The sequence below is a fragment of the Microdochium trichocladiopsis genome, assembly GCF_020744255.1.
Source record: "Microdochium trichocladiopsis strain MPI-CAGE-CH-0230 chromosome Unknown B0I36scaffold_8, whole genome shotgun sequence".
NCBI classification, from domain to species: domain Eukaryota; kingdom Fungi; phylum Ascomycota; class Sordariomycetes; order Xylariales; family Microdochiaceae; genus Microdochium; species Microdochium trichocladiopsis.
In genome coordinates this window covers 604054-621157 of record NW_025763551.1, presented here as the reverse complement: position 1 = coordinate 621157, position 17104 = coordinate 604054, and the positions used below count along the sequence as shown (strand labels likewise).

General features: G+C 56.7%; 4 protein-coding genes across 4 annotated transcripts; 2 read left to right on the top strand and 2 right to left on the bottom strand.

Annotated features, from left to right (window-relative positions):
- Positions 1-8509: 8509 nt before the first annotated feature.
- On the top strand, positions 8510-9610 carry B0I36DRAFT_351810 (uncharacterized protein; the record flags this gene model as incomplete). The annotated part of the gene is made up of 2 exons (XM_046157047.1): positions 8510-8701; positions 9320-9610. The coding sequence occupies 2 exons, from the start codon at positions 8510-8512 to the stop codon at positions 9608-9610; spliced, it is 483 nt and encodes a 160-aa protein (XP_046009075.1).
- Positions 9611-10970: 1360 nt separating this feature from the next.
- Positions 10971-11765, bottom strand: B0I36DRAFT_329284 (uncharacterized protein). The gene has a single exon (XM_046154702.1). It carries the CDS (start codon positions 11704-11706, stop codon positions 11053-11055), a length of 654 nt encoding a protein of 217 aa, XP_046009074.1. The 5' UTR covers positions 11707-11765; the 3' UTR covers positions 10971-11052.
- Positions 11766-13099: 1334 nt separating this feature from the next.
- B0I36DRAFT_365511 (ras family-domain-containing protein) lies at positions 13100-13927 on the bottom strand (the record flags this gene model as incomplete). The annotated part of the gene is made up of 2 exons (XM_046159150.1): positions 13100-13696; positions 13823-13927. The coding sequence occupies 2 exons, from the start codon at positions 13925-13927 to the stop codon at positions 13100-13102; spliced, it is 702 nt and encodes a 233-aa protein (XP_046009073.1).
- A 2089-nt stretch (positions 13928-16016) lies between these two features.
- Positions 16017-16890, top strand: B0I36DRAFT_149907 (uncharacterized protein). The gene has a single exon (XM_046148496.1). The coding sequence runs from the start codon at positions 16055-16057 to the stop codon at positions 16553-16555; it is 501 nt and encodes a 166-aa protein (XP_046009072.1). The 5' UTR covers positions 16017-16054; the 3' UTR covers positions 16556-16890.
- Positions 16891-17104: the final 214 nt, after the last annotated feature.

The window sequence follows — 17104 nt, the reverse complement described above, 5'->3', positions numbered from 1 at the left end:
ATCGTCGCGTCAAACTACCAGACCATCCCCGGTCCTTACTGGGGGCCCAGATGCGACTTGGACAGGCTGGATGTTGTGCGTCATGCTAGGCATATGCTGAGAATGTTCTGTGTAGCAGGTCGCAGTAGGTGCGGACGAACACCTACGGACCAGGGCGAACCAATCCGCAAGCAAGAACAGGTTTCGGGGGCGAATCTCAATTTGTTGGTGGCAGGGTTTGATACTCCAGAACGTGACGTCGAGCCGGGGTTGGTAAAATTTGGATGAAAGGCAGAGCCATATTGTGTACGAGCACCGGTTCAGGGATAGGCAGAGCAGAATGCCAGGCGAGGTTCCGTCGAAGACTCCAATGGTCTGAATGCAGGTCGGACGGCTGGTGTCTTCCACAGTTTCAGTGTGCCATTAGCTCATGATTGCTGTGTGGACTGAGCAGATGGCTCGAGTTGATTCCCTCAAGAGCAGAGTCGAATCCTCAAAGGATATTCCCGGCGTACGACTCTTCCACATATCACAGCTGAGCCAAGCCTGAACCGCTCAGAGCAGTCGACGGGGGCCCCCATGCAACACAGTCCAGCGCAATTGGCAGGGATCCCGGCCGTTGGAAATTGGAACAGCGGCGGGGTGGGGCCCCTGTTAATGAGCACTTTCGGCAATGCACTGTCTCTGCCACCAATTGCTGAGCACGGGAGCGGCCGGGAGAAGGACCATGGAGTAATTAGAGAGGTCTTCGATGTCGTACTTGGACGCAACGCGCCGTTCTTTGGGGAAATGGCCGTGGAGGCACGTACGGAGTAACACGATGCTAGCCCCTCTGCTGGGGAATTCGAGACGGACGGGCATGACACGGTCCACGGTCCACGGTTCATGGCCATGACGGGATCCCGCGTACTCCGGATGGGATGCGACGGTGCTGGAGAGGACGATCTCGGACGCCGGTGTGAATGTTGAGACGGGGCGGCGGGCTGGACATGTTTAGTGGCGGAATGGCACGCTCGCTCGGACCGGTCGGCAGACATCCGGAGGCGTGAGATGGTTCGAGCCGGGCTGCCTGTTTGAGAGCGTGTCCCGCTGCAGGAGCAGGGCGGGCGAGCTCATCACACCAGTCCTTGAGATGGGCGCAGTGTGACGGCCGTGGCTGATGGTGTCTCGGCCGTTTGATGGCTGCAGGCCGGGGGCCAAGGGACAGGGAACCGTTGCTATCACACCGGGACGAGGCTGTCAGGATCCTGGGCCTCTTGGAAATCACAGGGAAGATGCCGGTTGCGCTGGTGATGGCAGAAGGCTGTCCACGATAAGAAATTGCGTGTGGTGCTGTTGTGGGGGAGAGCGAGGACGGAGAAGAGATTCATTAGACGACGACCACGGGCAGGCACGGCGCGGATGGGGAGGCATGCAGGTGGGCGGGCGGGCAGCTGCCGGCGCAGAGGGGAGTACCTGCAGGCCATCACAGCGACACCTGCAGCCCCAATGCTGCCGCCAGACAGATAGATGATCGAGGTGCCCAGCCAGCGTAGCATCGCAGCATCTTCAATCACGTTCTGTCTGAGGGTGAGACCCTCCAGCTCGCGACCGCACGGACATGCGGGCCGTTGGGGAAAAGTGAAGCCTCGTTCCACCACGCTAAAGCGCACAGGCAGGGCGAGCACTGCAGCGTAGCAGTCCACAGCGGGGAGTCCGCTAGCGCCTTCGCGTGTAATCGAAACGCGCCGCCTGCATCCTTTGTGCTATTAGTGGCAGCTTGCCCAGAGGCATACTGCGTAGGTACCGTACTTAAAGTAGGCAATCAAGAGCTCGGGAGGGAGCACGGTGGAGGATTGCTAATTACGGTACAGCCTCGGCGCCCCAGCTTCGCCTCGTCGGGGTCCGCTCGCAGCTACCGTGTGATGGTGTGTCGCCGACTTGCTCCGAATGTCTCCCTTCGAAACTTTGCGCGTAGTATCGAGACACCATCCAGTGCGACGCCGGGCTCACCTGGGAGGATTTTGCGTTTGGACGACGGCGCGAGCACTCCATCATCGGGATTTGCCATGAGTAGCTCAGGCTGATTTCAAGTCCATAGCTTCGCACGGTGTTGCAATGTGATCACAACAGCCGAGTTGGCCAGGAACCCGGCGTGTTTGGCCCTGCTTCAGCAAGCCACTTTACTCGGGCAAGGCCATCCCGTGCCGGTGAACACATACTTGTTTTGTGTGGTTGCAGCCATGGATGAGGGTACTGACTGTGCGGTCAAAGCAACGCCCAGAAAGGCGTTCCCGATATCTCAACGGCATTGACAGCAGATGGGACGATCAGCCCTTGAGCACTATGGGGCCAGGCCGGTGTCCAGCGGATCTTTCGCGCCTCATCCCGAGGTCGCGATGACCACGTGCTCGTGGACCAGTGGCCAGGAACGGCTCCATGCTATATCACTTGCAGTATGCCGTTCGTGTGGCTCCGGTTGTTGCGTATAATACAATGCAAATATATGCACCATGCGGTGGGAGATCTCAGGTGGACCTGATCATTATAGTGACCCCCCTGCATGACAAAAGGGCTCTGAAATGGCTTGATTGACCTCAATGGTACTCCTGGAGAAATAAGATATAGATAAGCTGCCAGTGAGATTAATTCTCCGCGTAGACCAGGGGAACTACATAGTACAAAGAAGTGGCTATGTTATGGTCTCGCTATAGACTACATGAGCCAAGGGGCACAGGTCACAAGGCCTATGCGGCAAAGAGAGAGGTCTGAGGGGTCTCAAGTACGCTGGAGGTCGCAACGGGCTCAGGTATCTGAGCAATCGAGGTCGTGGCTATGGATTTAAAGCTTTCATTGCCAGCAGCGTAGAAGTTTCAACGGGGAACTCAGCCGCGTCCAGCAGATGGTTTGAAAAGCGCGAGATAGCGCCATTGTCACTTTCATTGACTAATATCATGCCGGTAGCATGGCAGCGATGTAGAGGCTATCAAAAACACATTCGTGTAAAAGAAAACGGGAAGCGTGGTCAAAGAAGTTCTCAACCGCGCACATCACACTACGCAGCCTTGCGGTGATCACCGAGTTTATTCTCTACTGAACAGCTTTCAGACTGGATGATCGACTAATGGTCAAAGCCAGTTTGCGGCCATGACAGCCGGGCGAGGGCATCACCCAGTGACTTCCAGTTACGAACTACGGTAAGTTGTCCTCACATATGTCGGAAAAATAAAAGATTCGACAGACAGACTCGATACATCTCTACCGTAGTCCATATTTGATCTGTCACGACGCGGCAAAGTCGAGAGGCTCTATTACCACGTTTTATCATTTAGCTGGCCTCGATCTTGAGAGACGCAACTCTGTCCTGGACCATTGTCTTGAGAGTTGAAATAACTTCCCAATCTCATGCCGATGTATCATTCTGAGATAGTGATGATCTCGCGGGACTAAAATACACGGTTACCTGGAAATTACAAATGAGCAACAAAAGCCAACAAGATGACCTTTTGGGTTCAGGTACTTTTGTAATTGTTGAAACCGAATATTCAGATCTCCAATGCCGGCGTGTTTGTCTCGTTCCCGCTGGTGGCATGAACGCACAACGCCCGCCATCGTGATGACGGCTCGCTCATGCTAAAATATTCACAGCTTCGCATCATCAAGTCGTACGCAAATTCCACTTTCCGTATATTAGTGATCTTTATTTTGCGCAATGTGACACTGCATCTGAAAGGCGCCTGCTGCCTGAAACGAGACAAGTAAATACCGGGCGCTCCTTATTGTCTCTCGCACTTGGCCGTACATTTCAACGGTACTCAGAGTGGACTGAGACTGGAGGCAGCCGAAACGTACCGGCAACCAAGCTCTCGAAGCTTCCTGATAGGTGGATAGAATTAGGCCAAGGAGTTTTCATCAGAAGCTCCACTGGACTTCGCCGAGACGGACAACGGGCCGTAGACCTGCAAGTTCCCGCTCTATACATACATAGTTGGCGCTGCCGGCGTACAGGAAAGCAGCCGGCTTCAAGACTAAGAGGCTGGTTTCCTTAAACTGGTGGATGGTCATTGGCCAAGATCTTTTGATAGGGGCCGCTGTGATCGCCAAGATTGAGGCGCACCGGCCAAAGTCATGACACAGCATATCTAGAAGATATTCTGTGCTCAGATTCCTTGCTTAGGAGGATTCCTGGGAAGCAACCGTGTAAACATTTGAATCGCTGCTGCACCCGTAGTGGACATGAGACAGAAAACAAAAGACAGCAGAGTCACTCGATCATGATGCTCATCCATCTGACGTAACATGTCCGCAAACCTTGTGGAACGGAACAAGCCAAAGGCACGCCCAATTCAACCAATGAACAATAATACGTATCACTAATACGTACAACTCGTCACTGTTCACTTCCAGACCCGGCTGACACCGGCCAGATAGAAGACCCAGCGTTATGAACGAAGCCTGGTAGCCGGTTCTTTCCCGCTCAGACATGTTCCTTCCTTGTCCTAGCACGTCGAGTGAGGCAGTATATCTTCGAGTCAGACAAGTCTCAGAAACTGATCATGGCAGGATTGCCCAGTCCCTTTGCCAGTCTTTCTATCTGTGGTCGTTGCCAGCAGAGTCTGCAACAACACGTCCTCGGTCAGAAGTCTCCAGTCCTGGGTCTGACACCTGCTCTTCTTTTCAGGGGATCATTACGTCAACAACAACGCCGTGCCAAGGCGATTTACCTTGTACTTGCGTGGACACTCGAATCGAACAAGTCACGGATCTCTTCCCGGAGAGAGGAAGGGAACGCGCAACCAAGCACGATCCTGACTCACACCATTTACCTCCATCACGAGCCGAACCAATATATGACATACTGATCTACCCCCGCCGTTCGCGACTTTTGATGAGTATCACTAATGAGTATCACTGATTTCACACCTACCGTTCTTTGCCTCGTCATCGACTCTCAGCCAATTCCCCCGCAGGATCAAAAGCCCGCCCCCGCAAACGCCACAGGCGTCACACCAAAACACGACTAGCAAGGCCATATTCAGACGAAACGAAATCAAAGGGGGCCAGCCTTATGGCAGCGAGAGCAAAGAGCGATGATGGTGGCCTCGGGTGGGCCGCACTTCACCGGAATTTCCGAACGATTACGTGTCAAAAGGAGTAGGAAGTTGCGCGCGCGCTTGTGCGTGTGCGTGCGTGTGTGTGCACAGAAACGCCGCACCTCGTTCGACACACAAAGAACACGCCACGACTCATTGGACCACGGAACGCTAGCTCGGCAGCTGCCATGTGGGCGGCAAGCCACAGCCTGCACAAGTCTGTGTCAGGCAAAGGACCGTTCTCGGCGCGAGCGACGGTCTAGAACACAATAAGCCTCGAAGGTCCCGGGGATCCTGCCGCCATGGTTGGTTGCCGTGGCTTGACGATTGGCGCAAGCCGTCAAGTGCTCGTGGCGTTGTCGAGAGATCTAATAGTCTCGGGTTTAGTTGAACTGACTCTTGGTTCGTCTCAGCGGAATTGACCCGACAGGGCAGCTGCTTGACGCAGCTTGGTCCCTCTCTCTCTCTCACCACGCCCAAGCAGCCTCGCAAACTCTATCCAATATGCGAGCAGACGATGCCAGCGGTGACGCGTGCTAGCACCCTGCCCTACGGACCGGCCAAATGTGCCAGCGGAGGATAAGGCATGGTGGACCCCGAGTCATTCTTCCGCAGAAGATGGTACCTATGCAGTGATGGACCTTCTCCTGATACAAATGGACAAGCAAAGCATAGTATCTCCGGCTCGGACTGGGCTGGCGTGCCTGGCAGGCTTACAAGTTGCGATATGCAAGACGCAAACTCAGATCTCCACCCAGGGAGGCATCGCCCCCTTGCGTCCTGAGTACTGCATTGTGATATCCATCAGGATGGACCTCAGACCTTCATTGTCAATAGCGTGTGCTCGAATCAAGTGGGACCTGCAAAGCAGCGTGATGCAAGAGTCAGTTATCTGCAGTACGCGACATGACGCTGCTGAAAGGGACTGGGGAGCCCGAGTCAAGATATAGCAGCTGGTCTAGATACTGGTCCCCAAACCCGCATTGCCCTCGTTCCAGGCCGATTTCGAGTATTCCCCTGCTCGTCCTTGGTCAACCAACCCTGCTTGGCTACTTCAAGGTCGATGATGCTGTTTTCGCTGGCCATTTGGCGTCTGTGCTCACTGCCATCCTAGGCCTTATGTGGTTGCAGAAGCAGTCGGCAAGCGATGGCAAGCACGTTTCAGAAAGACGACTGGTATGATCCGGACCATGTGCTTGGTGCGCCGAAGGGCAAGTCATTGGCGGCTGCTACCGAGACGTGGAGCCATGGAGTCTTCGACGGACACTCGAACACCACCAAAGCCAAGTGTTTGCGATGAGACGAGGGCCGTGCCACGGCGCCCAGTACGTCACTCCAGGGCACTAAGCAACGTCGAGCTTCTTTAGCCGGTCCCAGTCCGCACTAGAACCAGCCAGGCAAGCCAGGGGCCGAAGCATGGGGGCCACCCGTGTCGGTGACTGCTAAAGGAGGTGCTGGGACAGCCCAGCAGGGATCAACGTCTGGGCGATGCCGCCATGAACGTGATGAAGCAAGGCAGGGCTCATTAATGAACGGGCGGGTGCCGCCGGCGTATCACTCAGGCCGGTTTCCTCCGTGCCTGTCAAGAGCATGCAGGCTTCACATGTTATAGACCTTCCCGGCGGCAGCGTCAGTGTCAGTGTCAGGATCCAAGCAATATACTCCTTTCCTCTTCCGGATGATTTGCTTGACTCGTGCGCTGCCGAACAGCTGCCGCTGTCAAGGGGCTCCCTCCCGGGCTTGTGGTTCCGAATGCCCGGTGTGGAGTCCCAAGCGGAAAAGGGCGATTGTGTGTGTACGGATGACCGGAGCCCCGTAGGAGGACCGCGTCGGCAGAGCAAGTTCGGAAAGGAAGCTGGGGCCACACTCTTCGGAGCGGGCTGTCATGACGGCACGAGTCGTGAAACATCCAGAGTTTAACAACAGCCTGTGCTGCCTCTGCAAGGAAGGGCCTGTGGCTCCTGGTTGCTGCAAAGAATCAGAATGGAAGGCAAGGACGGGGGAATTGGAGGGGTTGCGGGGTGCCAATGTCGAACCTGGCCAGGCACGCGGTCGTCGTCGGGGAGAGGATTGCACCTTCCTTGTTATTGCGAGCATGGATCCTGCTATCGCGACTATCAGCACGAGCTTTGCACCTGCTCAAGTGGGTAACCCCCGGGCTGCTCACGCCAATGCACAACAACATCGCGGCCGGCCGGCCGGCCGGCCGGGGCTAGGCAAGTACATAGTACAACAACTACAACAGCCTGCCAACGCCCACCGCACTGCGCTGCCGCTCGACGACCGGGCGCTCCTCGCCCACTGCTAAAGAGAAGAGAGACACACGAGCCGCAGCAGACCATGCGGCCTGCGTGCCTGCGGCGTGGCTGCAGCGCGGCCGTGCCGCGACTGGGCAGGCCGTAAGGCGGTAGGCCGTGCCGCGACATAGGTCAAGGTACGCTTAAGCACCATACGGCGTCGACGCTGGCTGTGCCATTGACCGGTCAGGGAGGGCCTGCTCGACATCCACCTGGCTTGGGGGCAGGGTCAGCACCCCCCACCCGCCCCGGAACCCCGGGACTTGTCCTGGCCCTGCCATGACCCTGCCGCATGGCCACATGTCGGACAGGGAAGCGGGAAAAAGAACTTTTCGCTAATGTTCCATCTTGTCAGGCTCGAGCTCAACCTAGCACCCCGCTGCACGTACCTGCCTGCTCTCTCCCATTGTGGCTACCAAAGGAGGAATTCTGCTCAATCTGTGATGAACTGAGAGCGGAGCGGCCGACGCTGTCAAACGCGCCGTCGCCAAGCTCTGTGCTTCGCTTGCTTCAAGCTATTCCTCCCCATTGGTAATTAGAGAACCATTGTGTGACTGAATGCTCGCACCAGCCAATGTCAACGATTCACGACTCCGGCAAACAACCCGATCAATCTCCACACTCAAAGACCGCTTGGTCTAGCCCTCATCATCTTGACCACGGCACTTCCCGTAAAGGGGTTAATTCACCGAAATCAAGACTTGTGGTACCATGCCACGGGCGGTAGCTGACCTGGAATCCGGACCTGCTTGCTCGGGTCATTGCCGAGTCGTGACAGAGGTTACACGCGATCGGACGGACCCAAGCAATGCTACCAGCCAGAATTCGGTTATCTCGCAGCCTGTGACATCTGTTCTCCGAAACGTTCGGCCGGGCTGCATTCGGGTCAGGAACTAGACCGCCGTGAAGGACCAGCCTGGAGCTTCACAGCAAATATCCCAGACAGACCACACGGTCGGGTGCCGTCGACTGACTTCCGGCCGGCAATCTGATGTTCCTTGCTGGTAGGGGTGTTTGTTGGACCACCACAGGGAACGATGACAAGGGTCAACACCTCATGGTCCTCTGGTGGTGAAGGAAAGAAGAACATTCCCCCGGGGACGGATCACAGAAAGTACAATAACACCGAGATGAGCTTCAAGAGGATCAACGAGCCGGACCATGTCGCCGGGCCATGACAATGGTCGAAAGAGCGCGTCATTTGTGGAATCGGCTGCCTTCCTTCGAGGTCCACCCTTGATTCCTTGCATGGTGTCCCGCTACCTGCCTGGATCCCATGCTCGCCGTGCCAGCCGTCGTGCCCACTTTGCCGTGGCCCATGGCAAGTTTGAGCGCGACGAGCCGTTTTCCTGGGTCCGGCCCCATCGGCGGGCAACCCGGAGGCTGGGAGAGCAGGAAAAGTGGAGGGGGCTTGTGGCCAGTGGGTAAGGCAAGAATTTCAAAGAGCCATAGCCCGAAACATGCGACAGGTTTGCTGGAGAGCTAAGGACCTGCGACCTGGAAAGAGGAGAATGATAGTGTCGGGCGATCGCCAAGGAAAGTCGATGTTGTAACGTCTCTGGCGGATCGCCCAGGTACGCGTTGTCGGCAACGTATCGCTACGTCAGCAGCCTCGACGCGCCGCCCGCCGTGCGCCGGACAAATCAGGGTCCGTTGGGAAAAGCCACAACTCAAAAATCCACAGAGGCACCACTGGCCGCCGAGCTTATTTTCTGCCAGACCTGTGCGCGGTTCCTCTAGTGTTACCCAGCCTGACGTCGAGCCGGCTTATTGATCTTTCCCGAGGGCTTTCGTAGCGGTAAAATCACGACGGATGACAAAAGCACGCTTCCAACGGGAGAAGGCATCCTACACACTGGGAATTGCGCAGGGGACAATAACGACGCTGCGCCGTTGCCTCACTGATCGTCCCTGTCTGTCCTCCTTACGAGGTAGGGGGATGGGTGGTCTCGGGCCGACATGTTGCTTTAGCATTGCGCCACGAGGAGGGACTACCAGCGCCGTCTAGTGGCTATTGCCCCAGTCATGCCGCCGTCTGAGCAGCTAGGCTTGCCGCTCTCCACTGCACACGATTTAATTCGATATGCGATATTCGCAACAAACGTCGTGTCCTCGCGCCACGACGACACGACCAAGGCAGGGCTGAACAACGACACGACGACGCTAAGACAAACCGGCGACACTTTCCCTCGTCTTCGAGGCTTCAGCCTGGGGAACAAGTCGTCGGCCCGGCGCCGGGTTCTTATCCCAACCCATGGATGACGTTCGTGGAAGGAACACCACAAGTCCGGGCAACTTGGGAGCAAGGGACTTCGTCGTCGAAAACTGACGGCCCACCACAGCCTGATGCTCAGCCTTATCCTCCACCCACATGCGACGCTGTCAATCGCCCGCCAATCACGGCCAGCGACAATCGATATGATCTTGTGTTGCTCAGACATCCGCCTGTGATTGTCCCGGACCACCATCAATGGAAAGACTTCTGACAAGCTTCGACCAACACAGCAATTATGATTACTGCAGTACCTTCCCGTACCCTGGCGTCTCCCCAAGATCGCTCGGCGGACAATGCCATGGCGACGACCCTTCCAGAAGCGTTGGCTTGCCTGCCTGCCTCAAACCGCCCTTTTGTGAATTCGAGGGGACTTGGATTGTTGGATTGAAGGCGCCTTAAGTCTCCAGCCCGGACTCCAACGTACACCCGAGAGACGCCGTGGCACATTCTTTCCAATGTGTTGCGCGGGACACGTCAGGTAGCAGCGCCAGCCGCCGTCGCCGCCGCCGCCGCTGCAGCAGCAGAAGTAACAGCCCTGCTGTTATTATATACCTAAATTAGACGGGGTGGGACGCGCACGCGCAGCCTGCAACTCTAAAGTCTAAAACGCGCGTTCTAGACACCGCAGTTGGCCCAGGACATGGGAGAGAGAGAGAGGGAGAGCAGCAGCAGGAAGGGACAGACAGCACAATGTTGCAAGGTAGGTAACCTGCCTGATCTGGCAACACGGCCCCCTTTGTGCGTGCGTGCGTCGACCGTGTACGGTGAGGCAAAGAGATTTTGCCCCATTACGGAGTAGAAGACACAGCTCCCCGTTCCAGTTGGGTAAGCGTGCCTCTTGAGGTGTGTTCCCCAACCTGGAAGCGTCGTTCTACAGGGAGTCACAAGTGTGAAATTGAAAGTCAAGGCTGGTAGTGGTAGCGGTAGCGGCGGCAGCAGCAAGGCGGGAACCAGAACCAAAACTACACCCCTTCAATATCTGCCGTGTTGCTTACCCGAGAGACAAAAAAAAAGAACCCAGAAAGCTAATAAGTTGCTTTGCATCTTTTTGCGTGTGTGTGTGTGCAACGGAAGAACCACCACCACCACCACCACCACCCGCGTCATGAGGCGCATGTGGCTGTCGCTACTCGGCCGCGCCGTTGTGCTTCTTGTCCACTGGGCAGTTGGTTGGCGCTGGCTTGAGACGGGCGGCGGGTTTGGGGGAGAGAGCGAATGTGTGCATGCCCGTGCGTGCATGCTTGGCTAGGTGTGCCTTTCATATGGTGTAGCTAAAGCTCTGGCGGTGGTGGCGGTTGTGGATGGCAGGGTGTGAGGTATGGGGGTTTGGTGGTGGTGGTGGTGGTGGTGCATCGTGGGGGGCGTTGCTTCACAACGCTACGCTAAGCTATGCAATGCAATGCCGCCTTTTTGCTATCTACCCCTGCTGCTACTGCTGCTGCTGCTCGTTCGCCCGCTTTGGCCAAAGTGATTTGTTCGATGTTTTTCCTGATAAACCATCTCTGGGTGTAACATGCTTTGCGTGTAAACCCCTGCTGCTGCTGCTGCTCATACAATGTGTTATTGTGTAGTTAAGTGGAAACATGATAGAGAGAAAGTGTGTCTGTGCATATTGTGTCGCGAGCACCATGCCTCTCCATTTTGAGACGCGTGGCCCAGCCCTGAGACGAGAGACGCCCAAAACTTGCGTCGTCAAGGGTTTCGGGGCGCAAGAACAAAAACACACACACACCATCTCTCTTTCCTCCCAATTCCCTCTTTGTGCAGGCTCGCGAGATTCTGCAGGTGAAGCTAGAGAGAGTGAGCGGGGGACAGGGACTTGTTTCTCAGTCTCCCTACCAATCAGAAAGGTGACAATTCTGGAAGAAGGGGAGGGAGGGTTATAATTGTTATTCAGTGTTGATGTTGGCTGCGCTCTTTCCCCCCAAAAATCAAAGTTGGCTGCTGTCCCCCAAAGTGGTTGCCCCGTTGCGTTGGTTGGTGAGTTTGGTGTGTGGGTTAAAGCACAGGAACCCCCGCCGCTCTGTGGGGGAGAGAGAGTCAAGAGATCCGTCGCACAGACACAACGGCCGCGCTGCGCCATCCCACCATTCCTACCTTAGGTACCTTAAGCCGCATTGCATAAGACCTTCTGGCCCTTCTTCCTGCATGGCCCCCCGTAAGTATTTGCGGATTCGACAGAAACGGCGGATGGATGGGCTAGTCTTAACAACGACCACAGGCGGACACAAACAACACAACATCGTGTCATTCACAGCCTCGTTGCACATGCCATTCAGTTCATTGATTGTTTGTTACGTGCTGCAGGCCTCTCCCCCCCTCCACCTCCTCCCCCTTCCACCGCTCCGTACAAAAGTACCGGGGGGTGGGAAAAATTGCACGCTCCCCACGCGCGCGCGACCGGTATGCCGGGGGGCTTGGCCACACAAGCAGAACAGGACAGGCCCAAGAGACAGGCCGCAGATGCTGGCAAAAAGCCCACCGAGGCTGATGCCAAAGAGCACATGCATGCCACAAGCTGGGCGGCGTCATAAGTGACGAGGTCATGAACCCCCTCCCAGGAGACCTGTCATGCGGGTTTACAATATAACAAACAAACAAAAAAGCAAGCCTCAAATGGGAGATTGAGAGCGCAATGGGAACGCGGCACCGTCCCAGTTGGCTGCGGAATCCTGAGCAGTATGAAAGGGGGCTCTTGACCGCATAGCCATAGCCACGTCGCGGTCCGATCGCGTTACGTCACAGTGGTGTAATAATCATGCCTTGGCTTGTGAAGATCAACACAATCGTGAGTATATTGAACAATGTCTACACCATTGCCCCAGGATTGACACGGTGAGCACGGGTCACGGCGGCGGGCCTGGAGTGTCCAAGCTCGGGCCATACAGTCCAAACTGCCGGTACATTGCTCGTGCTGCCAGTGACACCCTGGTGAAAGGGTCAGAAGTACCATCACCCAGACTAGATTCAGAAGCGCTGCAAATTTATATCTCTTGCCGCGTGATAACAAGAGCGAAAAAAAAGAAATATGTGACATTTCATCTTCCTTGCAATGGGGAAAATCCAGGACCCTGCGCCCAAATATGCCTCTCTTTTTTTTAGATCGTCGTACGCCGTTCGCCAAGTTGAAAGCTGGTGTCACCGAATCAAGTGCAGCTAAGGTATCAATGCCAACGTGGAACACACAACTCGCTGGCGGATATGCACACGGCATCACACCAAAGAATCTTGAACCACCAGAAACATGAAAAAGGATGTACAAACGGCCTCGTCGTACGCGCGAGGTATCGGTTGCGTTTGTGTTTGTGTGCGCGCGTCAAGGTTCATCGTGGGAAGCCCTTTGTCGCAGTGGCGCAAATACTAAATGGTCTGGGAGGTCGTCATCAAGCGTCGTGTGATGGGCCGTTCCTGCGATGTCTTTCGTCCAGGCCCAGAGTGAAGTTTCCGCCTTGCCCAGCCTTGGGGGAGTTTGGAATTTATAATATGACGCAACGGCTGCGCTGCCGCCGGTAACGGTTTGGATCTTTTCCGCCATGACCTCTATCGGCATCACCGTTGCCACGCTGCTGGGGTCGACCTCCGGGAGGCAGCGGGCGAGGATTCGACTGGCGCTGTCGTCGCAGTATCCGGACCACATCATAAAATGCCTTCTCCACGTTTATACACGCCTTGGCTGAGGCCTCGACGAACTCGCAACCAAGCTCTCGCGCGAGGGCGTGGCCTTCTTGCGTCGAGACTTCGCGCTCTGTCGACCTGTCGCTCTTGTTACCAACAAGCATAATTGGCACAGAGCTCGCTGGAGCGGCGGCCGTTATGGGCGAGCCAGGGTAGGAAGGCGATGCCGAGCAAGACTCCTTGACACGCTGAATCTGGTGGTGAAACCGCTTGATGCGGGAAAAGGATGAGCGCGAGGATATGCTGTATACGAGGACGAAGCCCTCGCCATCCCGGATCCACTGGTCTCTCAGCGCTGTATATTCCTCTTGGCCGGCTGTGTCCAGGACCTCGAGCATACACGCTTGACCATCTATGACGACTTGTTTTCGGTAAGAATCCTCGATCGTCGGGTCATACTAGAGTGCGACAAGAAGGTGTTAGATGGTGCCAGCTATTTTGCATGAAGCCGTGCTCGACCAAAATCCTGGGGCGGTACCCGAGCCAGATCAAGGGGGGGGGGGGGTTCAAATAGGGCGACATACTGTTTCGACAAAATGCTGTAAGCATAGTTGGATGGTCAAGGCCGTCTTGCCGACGCCTCCGTCGCCGAGGACCACCAACTTGTAGAGCACCATTTTTCCCGCCATGGCGAAATTGGAGGCGGCCGTGGGCAGGCCAGTCAATCAAGACGTTTCGGATACAGCTGTGGCGATGTGGACTATGCGGCGCCTGCAAGGAGGTTGAATTTGGACGATCCTTGCAGACGATGGTCCCCTTCTGTTGTCGCAAAGGTTATCAGGAGGGGTAGCAGACGTGGTTGACGAGCTGACGGGCGGCGCAAAGAGTCGAGCAACAGGAGACTTTTAGGGGGGTTCTTGGCCCAAGCCTAGAGAGGCGCAACACGGACGGCACAAGGGTGGGGTTGCCTGGGGGTTGTCCGTCTGGAAGAGAGGGCGGCCGACGCTGGGTGAGAGGATGCTGAAGTGGTAGACGGTTGGGTGTGACGATGTAGCGGACAGGAAACGACAGCCCGAGGCGTCGCGAGAAGGTAAGGATGGGCAGGACGACAGCTCTTGTGGGAGAGGAGAGGGAGAGCGAGAGGAGCGGGTTGCGGTGTTCCGAATTGCTGTGGCTGTGGAGAACCGAATCTGGCTGGGAGACGGAGCCTGAGATAAAAGTACGGGCGCCTGGGAAGAACAGCGGGCAGGCGACCAGGTGGGAAAAGGGGAGTACTTGACCTAGCCGTGTGCTCTGCCTCAGGGATGGCGGTACCTGTCGTCTGTGGGTGCCGGGGTCGCTCGTAGCTTGGGTGGGTGGTGGAGGCGGGAAGAAGGGGGGAGGGAGCACGAGAGACAGGAGAGGTGGGCGGGCGTGAAGATGGCAGGGAGACCCCCCCCTCGACAGGAAAGAGAGGTTCGACCAGAGCAGGAGCAGAGCAGCGGGATGGGAGGGGACGAGCCAGCCCGAAAAGAGAAGAGCGCGGTGTCGGGAGTAGCGGGCGCTCGAGGCGGGCCAGCCAGGCTTGGACAGGACGAGCGGGCTGCTGGTGATAAGTGGCCCTCTCCTGGGGCCCTAGTCGACTGCGCGCTTTAAGAGCTTCAGTGGCAGGCCGGGGACCTGGATGGAGGGGCCGCCGCCGCCCGTGGAGCTGCTGGGCAGCAGACGGATGGAGCAGCCCATGGATGGGATGGGTCAACCAAGGACCAGGGATCAACAGAGAGAGACTTTGTCCATCCGCCTGGCTGTCTGCCTCTGTGGCCCTCTGGCGCCGGCCAATATTCATGGCTGCGGGGGACCGGCCGAGTCGCTCTGCGATTGCCTACTTGGAGGGCCACATGGCTGTTGCGTGACTGCTGCGGGAGCGTAGGTGAGCCGCAGAGTGCCGTGCTGAAGCAGCAGTCCAATCCTGCCGCTGCCGGGCCGTCCCCGTCACATCCAGGACGGCCGCATTGACACATCACGTATCGGGTGCATCATTCACAGCTCCATGTCCGCAACTGGCAGCTGTCTGCCCCTTCTGCTCGCCATCACTCGGCCTTTTTGCTCATGGGTCAGCTGTTGCCACAGGTGCTCAGCCCATTGCAGCCCAGCTCCCGCGCGGGCGTGCAGGGAAGCTGCGTGGGCGGGTTCGTGGCGTCCAGCTTCCTCGGTGCTGCTGCTCTGCGAACCGTACGCACATTTCTCTCTCTCTCTCTCTCTCTCTCCATCTCCACCGCTTCGAGTACTGTACTTGGCCTCTCTTGCCCGTAAGGAGGAGGCAAACGCGTGCGCTTTCCAAGCTCGGTCCCCGTCGTCCTGCCCGTACCCGTACCTCACCGACTCGGGCCGCCATCTCGATTGTCCCGGCCAGCCAGCAGATATAAACAAGAATCGTATCCAGTGACGCCAGTCGCTCGCCCAGCCCACCCGTTGGAGCCTCTACGCATATGCGGGCACGGTGGGGGAGGGAGGGCCCGCCGGCAGCATGCCTGATCTGCCGCGAGCCACGACAGCTATGCCAAAGCTGGTGGGAAAACCCACAAACCCTCCGGCGCCCACGATTGCGCAGGACTCGACACTGTCTAGGCCAAGAAAGGGCCCGTCTGGGAGAATCCATCGCGCTCACATGCCGCTGACGTTTCTCTGGCGAGAATCAAGACGTGTTTGCCTCGATCCATGTCGGATCAAGATGACCAGAGCTGGCCCGGCTGCGCTTGCCCAGTTCCCATTGGATTGTGGTGCTCGCGTCGTCTTGGGGGTCCCTGGAATTCTTAGCCGCTGCCCCCACAGTCATCATGCCGAGGAAACCTATCAGCTCGCGAGAGCTGCCTGCTTCCTGGATTGTTGCATTTGCGGGCGCAGCTTCGCCCGTCGTCACTTGTCCGCAGCCATTGTTTGTCTCCATCTCGACCAAATTGTCTGATGACAAAGCCCACATAGGCACTCTCGTGTGGTCCCCCTCGGCGTGGTTGGGCTGCTTGACATGGTGGCCTTTACCAGCTTCCCGCCGCCCAGTGGCATTCAACGGTCGTCGCCAACGCAAACCTAGGACTGGCTTGGCGCCCCTTGGCAAGCGAGCAACTGTAGCCTCTGCCAGTGCGCCTGCAGCATTGATCGGGATGAGATGGACCTCTGGATCGACTCCAGGGAGGCGAATGTGTGCGCAAACGCAAGCGCTGCCCCTAAATTGGAGGCTGTGTGGTGCAATCAAGTGCCCAAGATCTTCCGGTCCGAAAAGCCACCGTCTGAATGGGAAACTCTGTTTCTCTTATCACCACAGCTCCCAGCAACTCTAGGGACAGCCAGGCACGCATGCCAAACGCTTGGTACTTGTCGCCAACAGCTTGCGCATTTCTCAAGGTTTGGGCACGACCATAGTATTTGTCTTGATGATCATCACTGCTGCAACTTTCAGCTGTCGGCCATTAAGAGATCTACATTCTCAACAGCCCGCGGCATGCCGTTGGATCAGAACTGATGCACCCTTGTTGCTCGGACAAGGTTTGAGCTGCTGCTCGCAAGGCATAGCTTTTCCTGCCAACCAACATTGTGCGCATCGTGTTGACGACAATGACCGTCACGACTCCCCAACCCGTCTACCAGACTCCTGTGAGGACTGGGTGGCTTGTTACGGATGAAATCCCAGACAGAGCCAGAGAGAACGCATAGCTAACCATTTAGCCTCACATAACGTTTCCTCCTTGTCGCCGCAAGTCTGTGCTCCCGTGTTGCGTCGCCTTCCCTTCTTTGCACAAGCCCACACAAGGGCGAGCTTACAGACGTGCGACGGCAAAAGCTAGCGGCAATGGAATGACGATGCCCCATGAAGTAACCAGGCAGGGCCC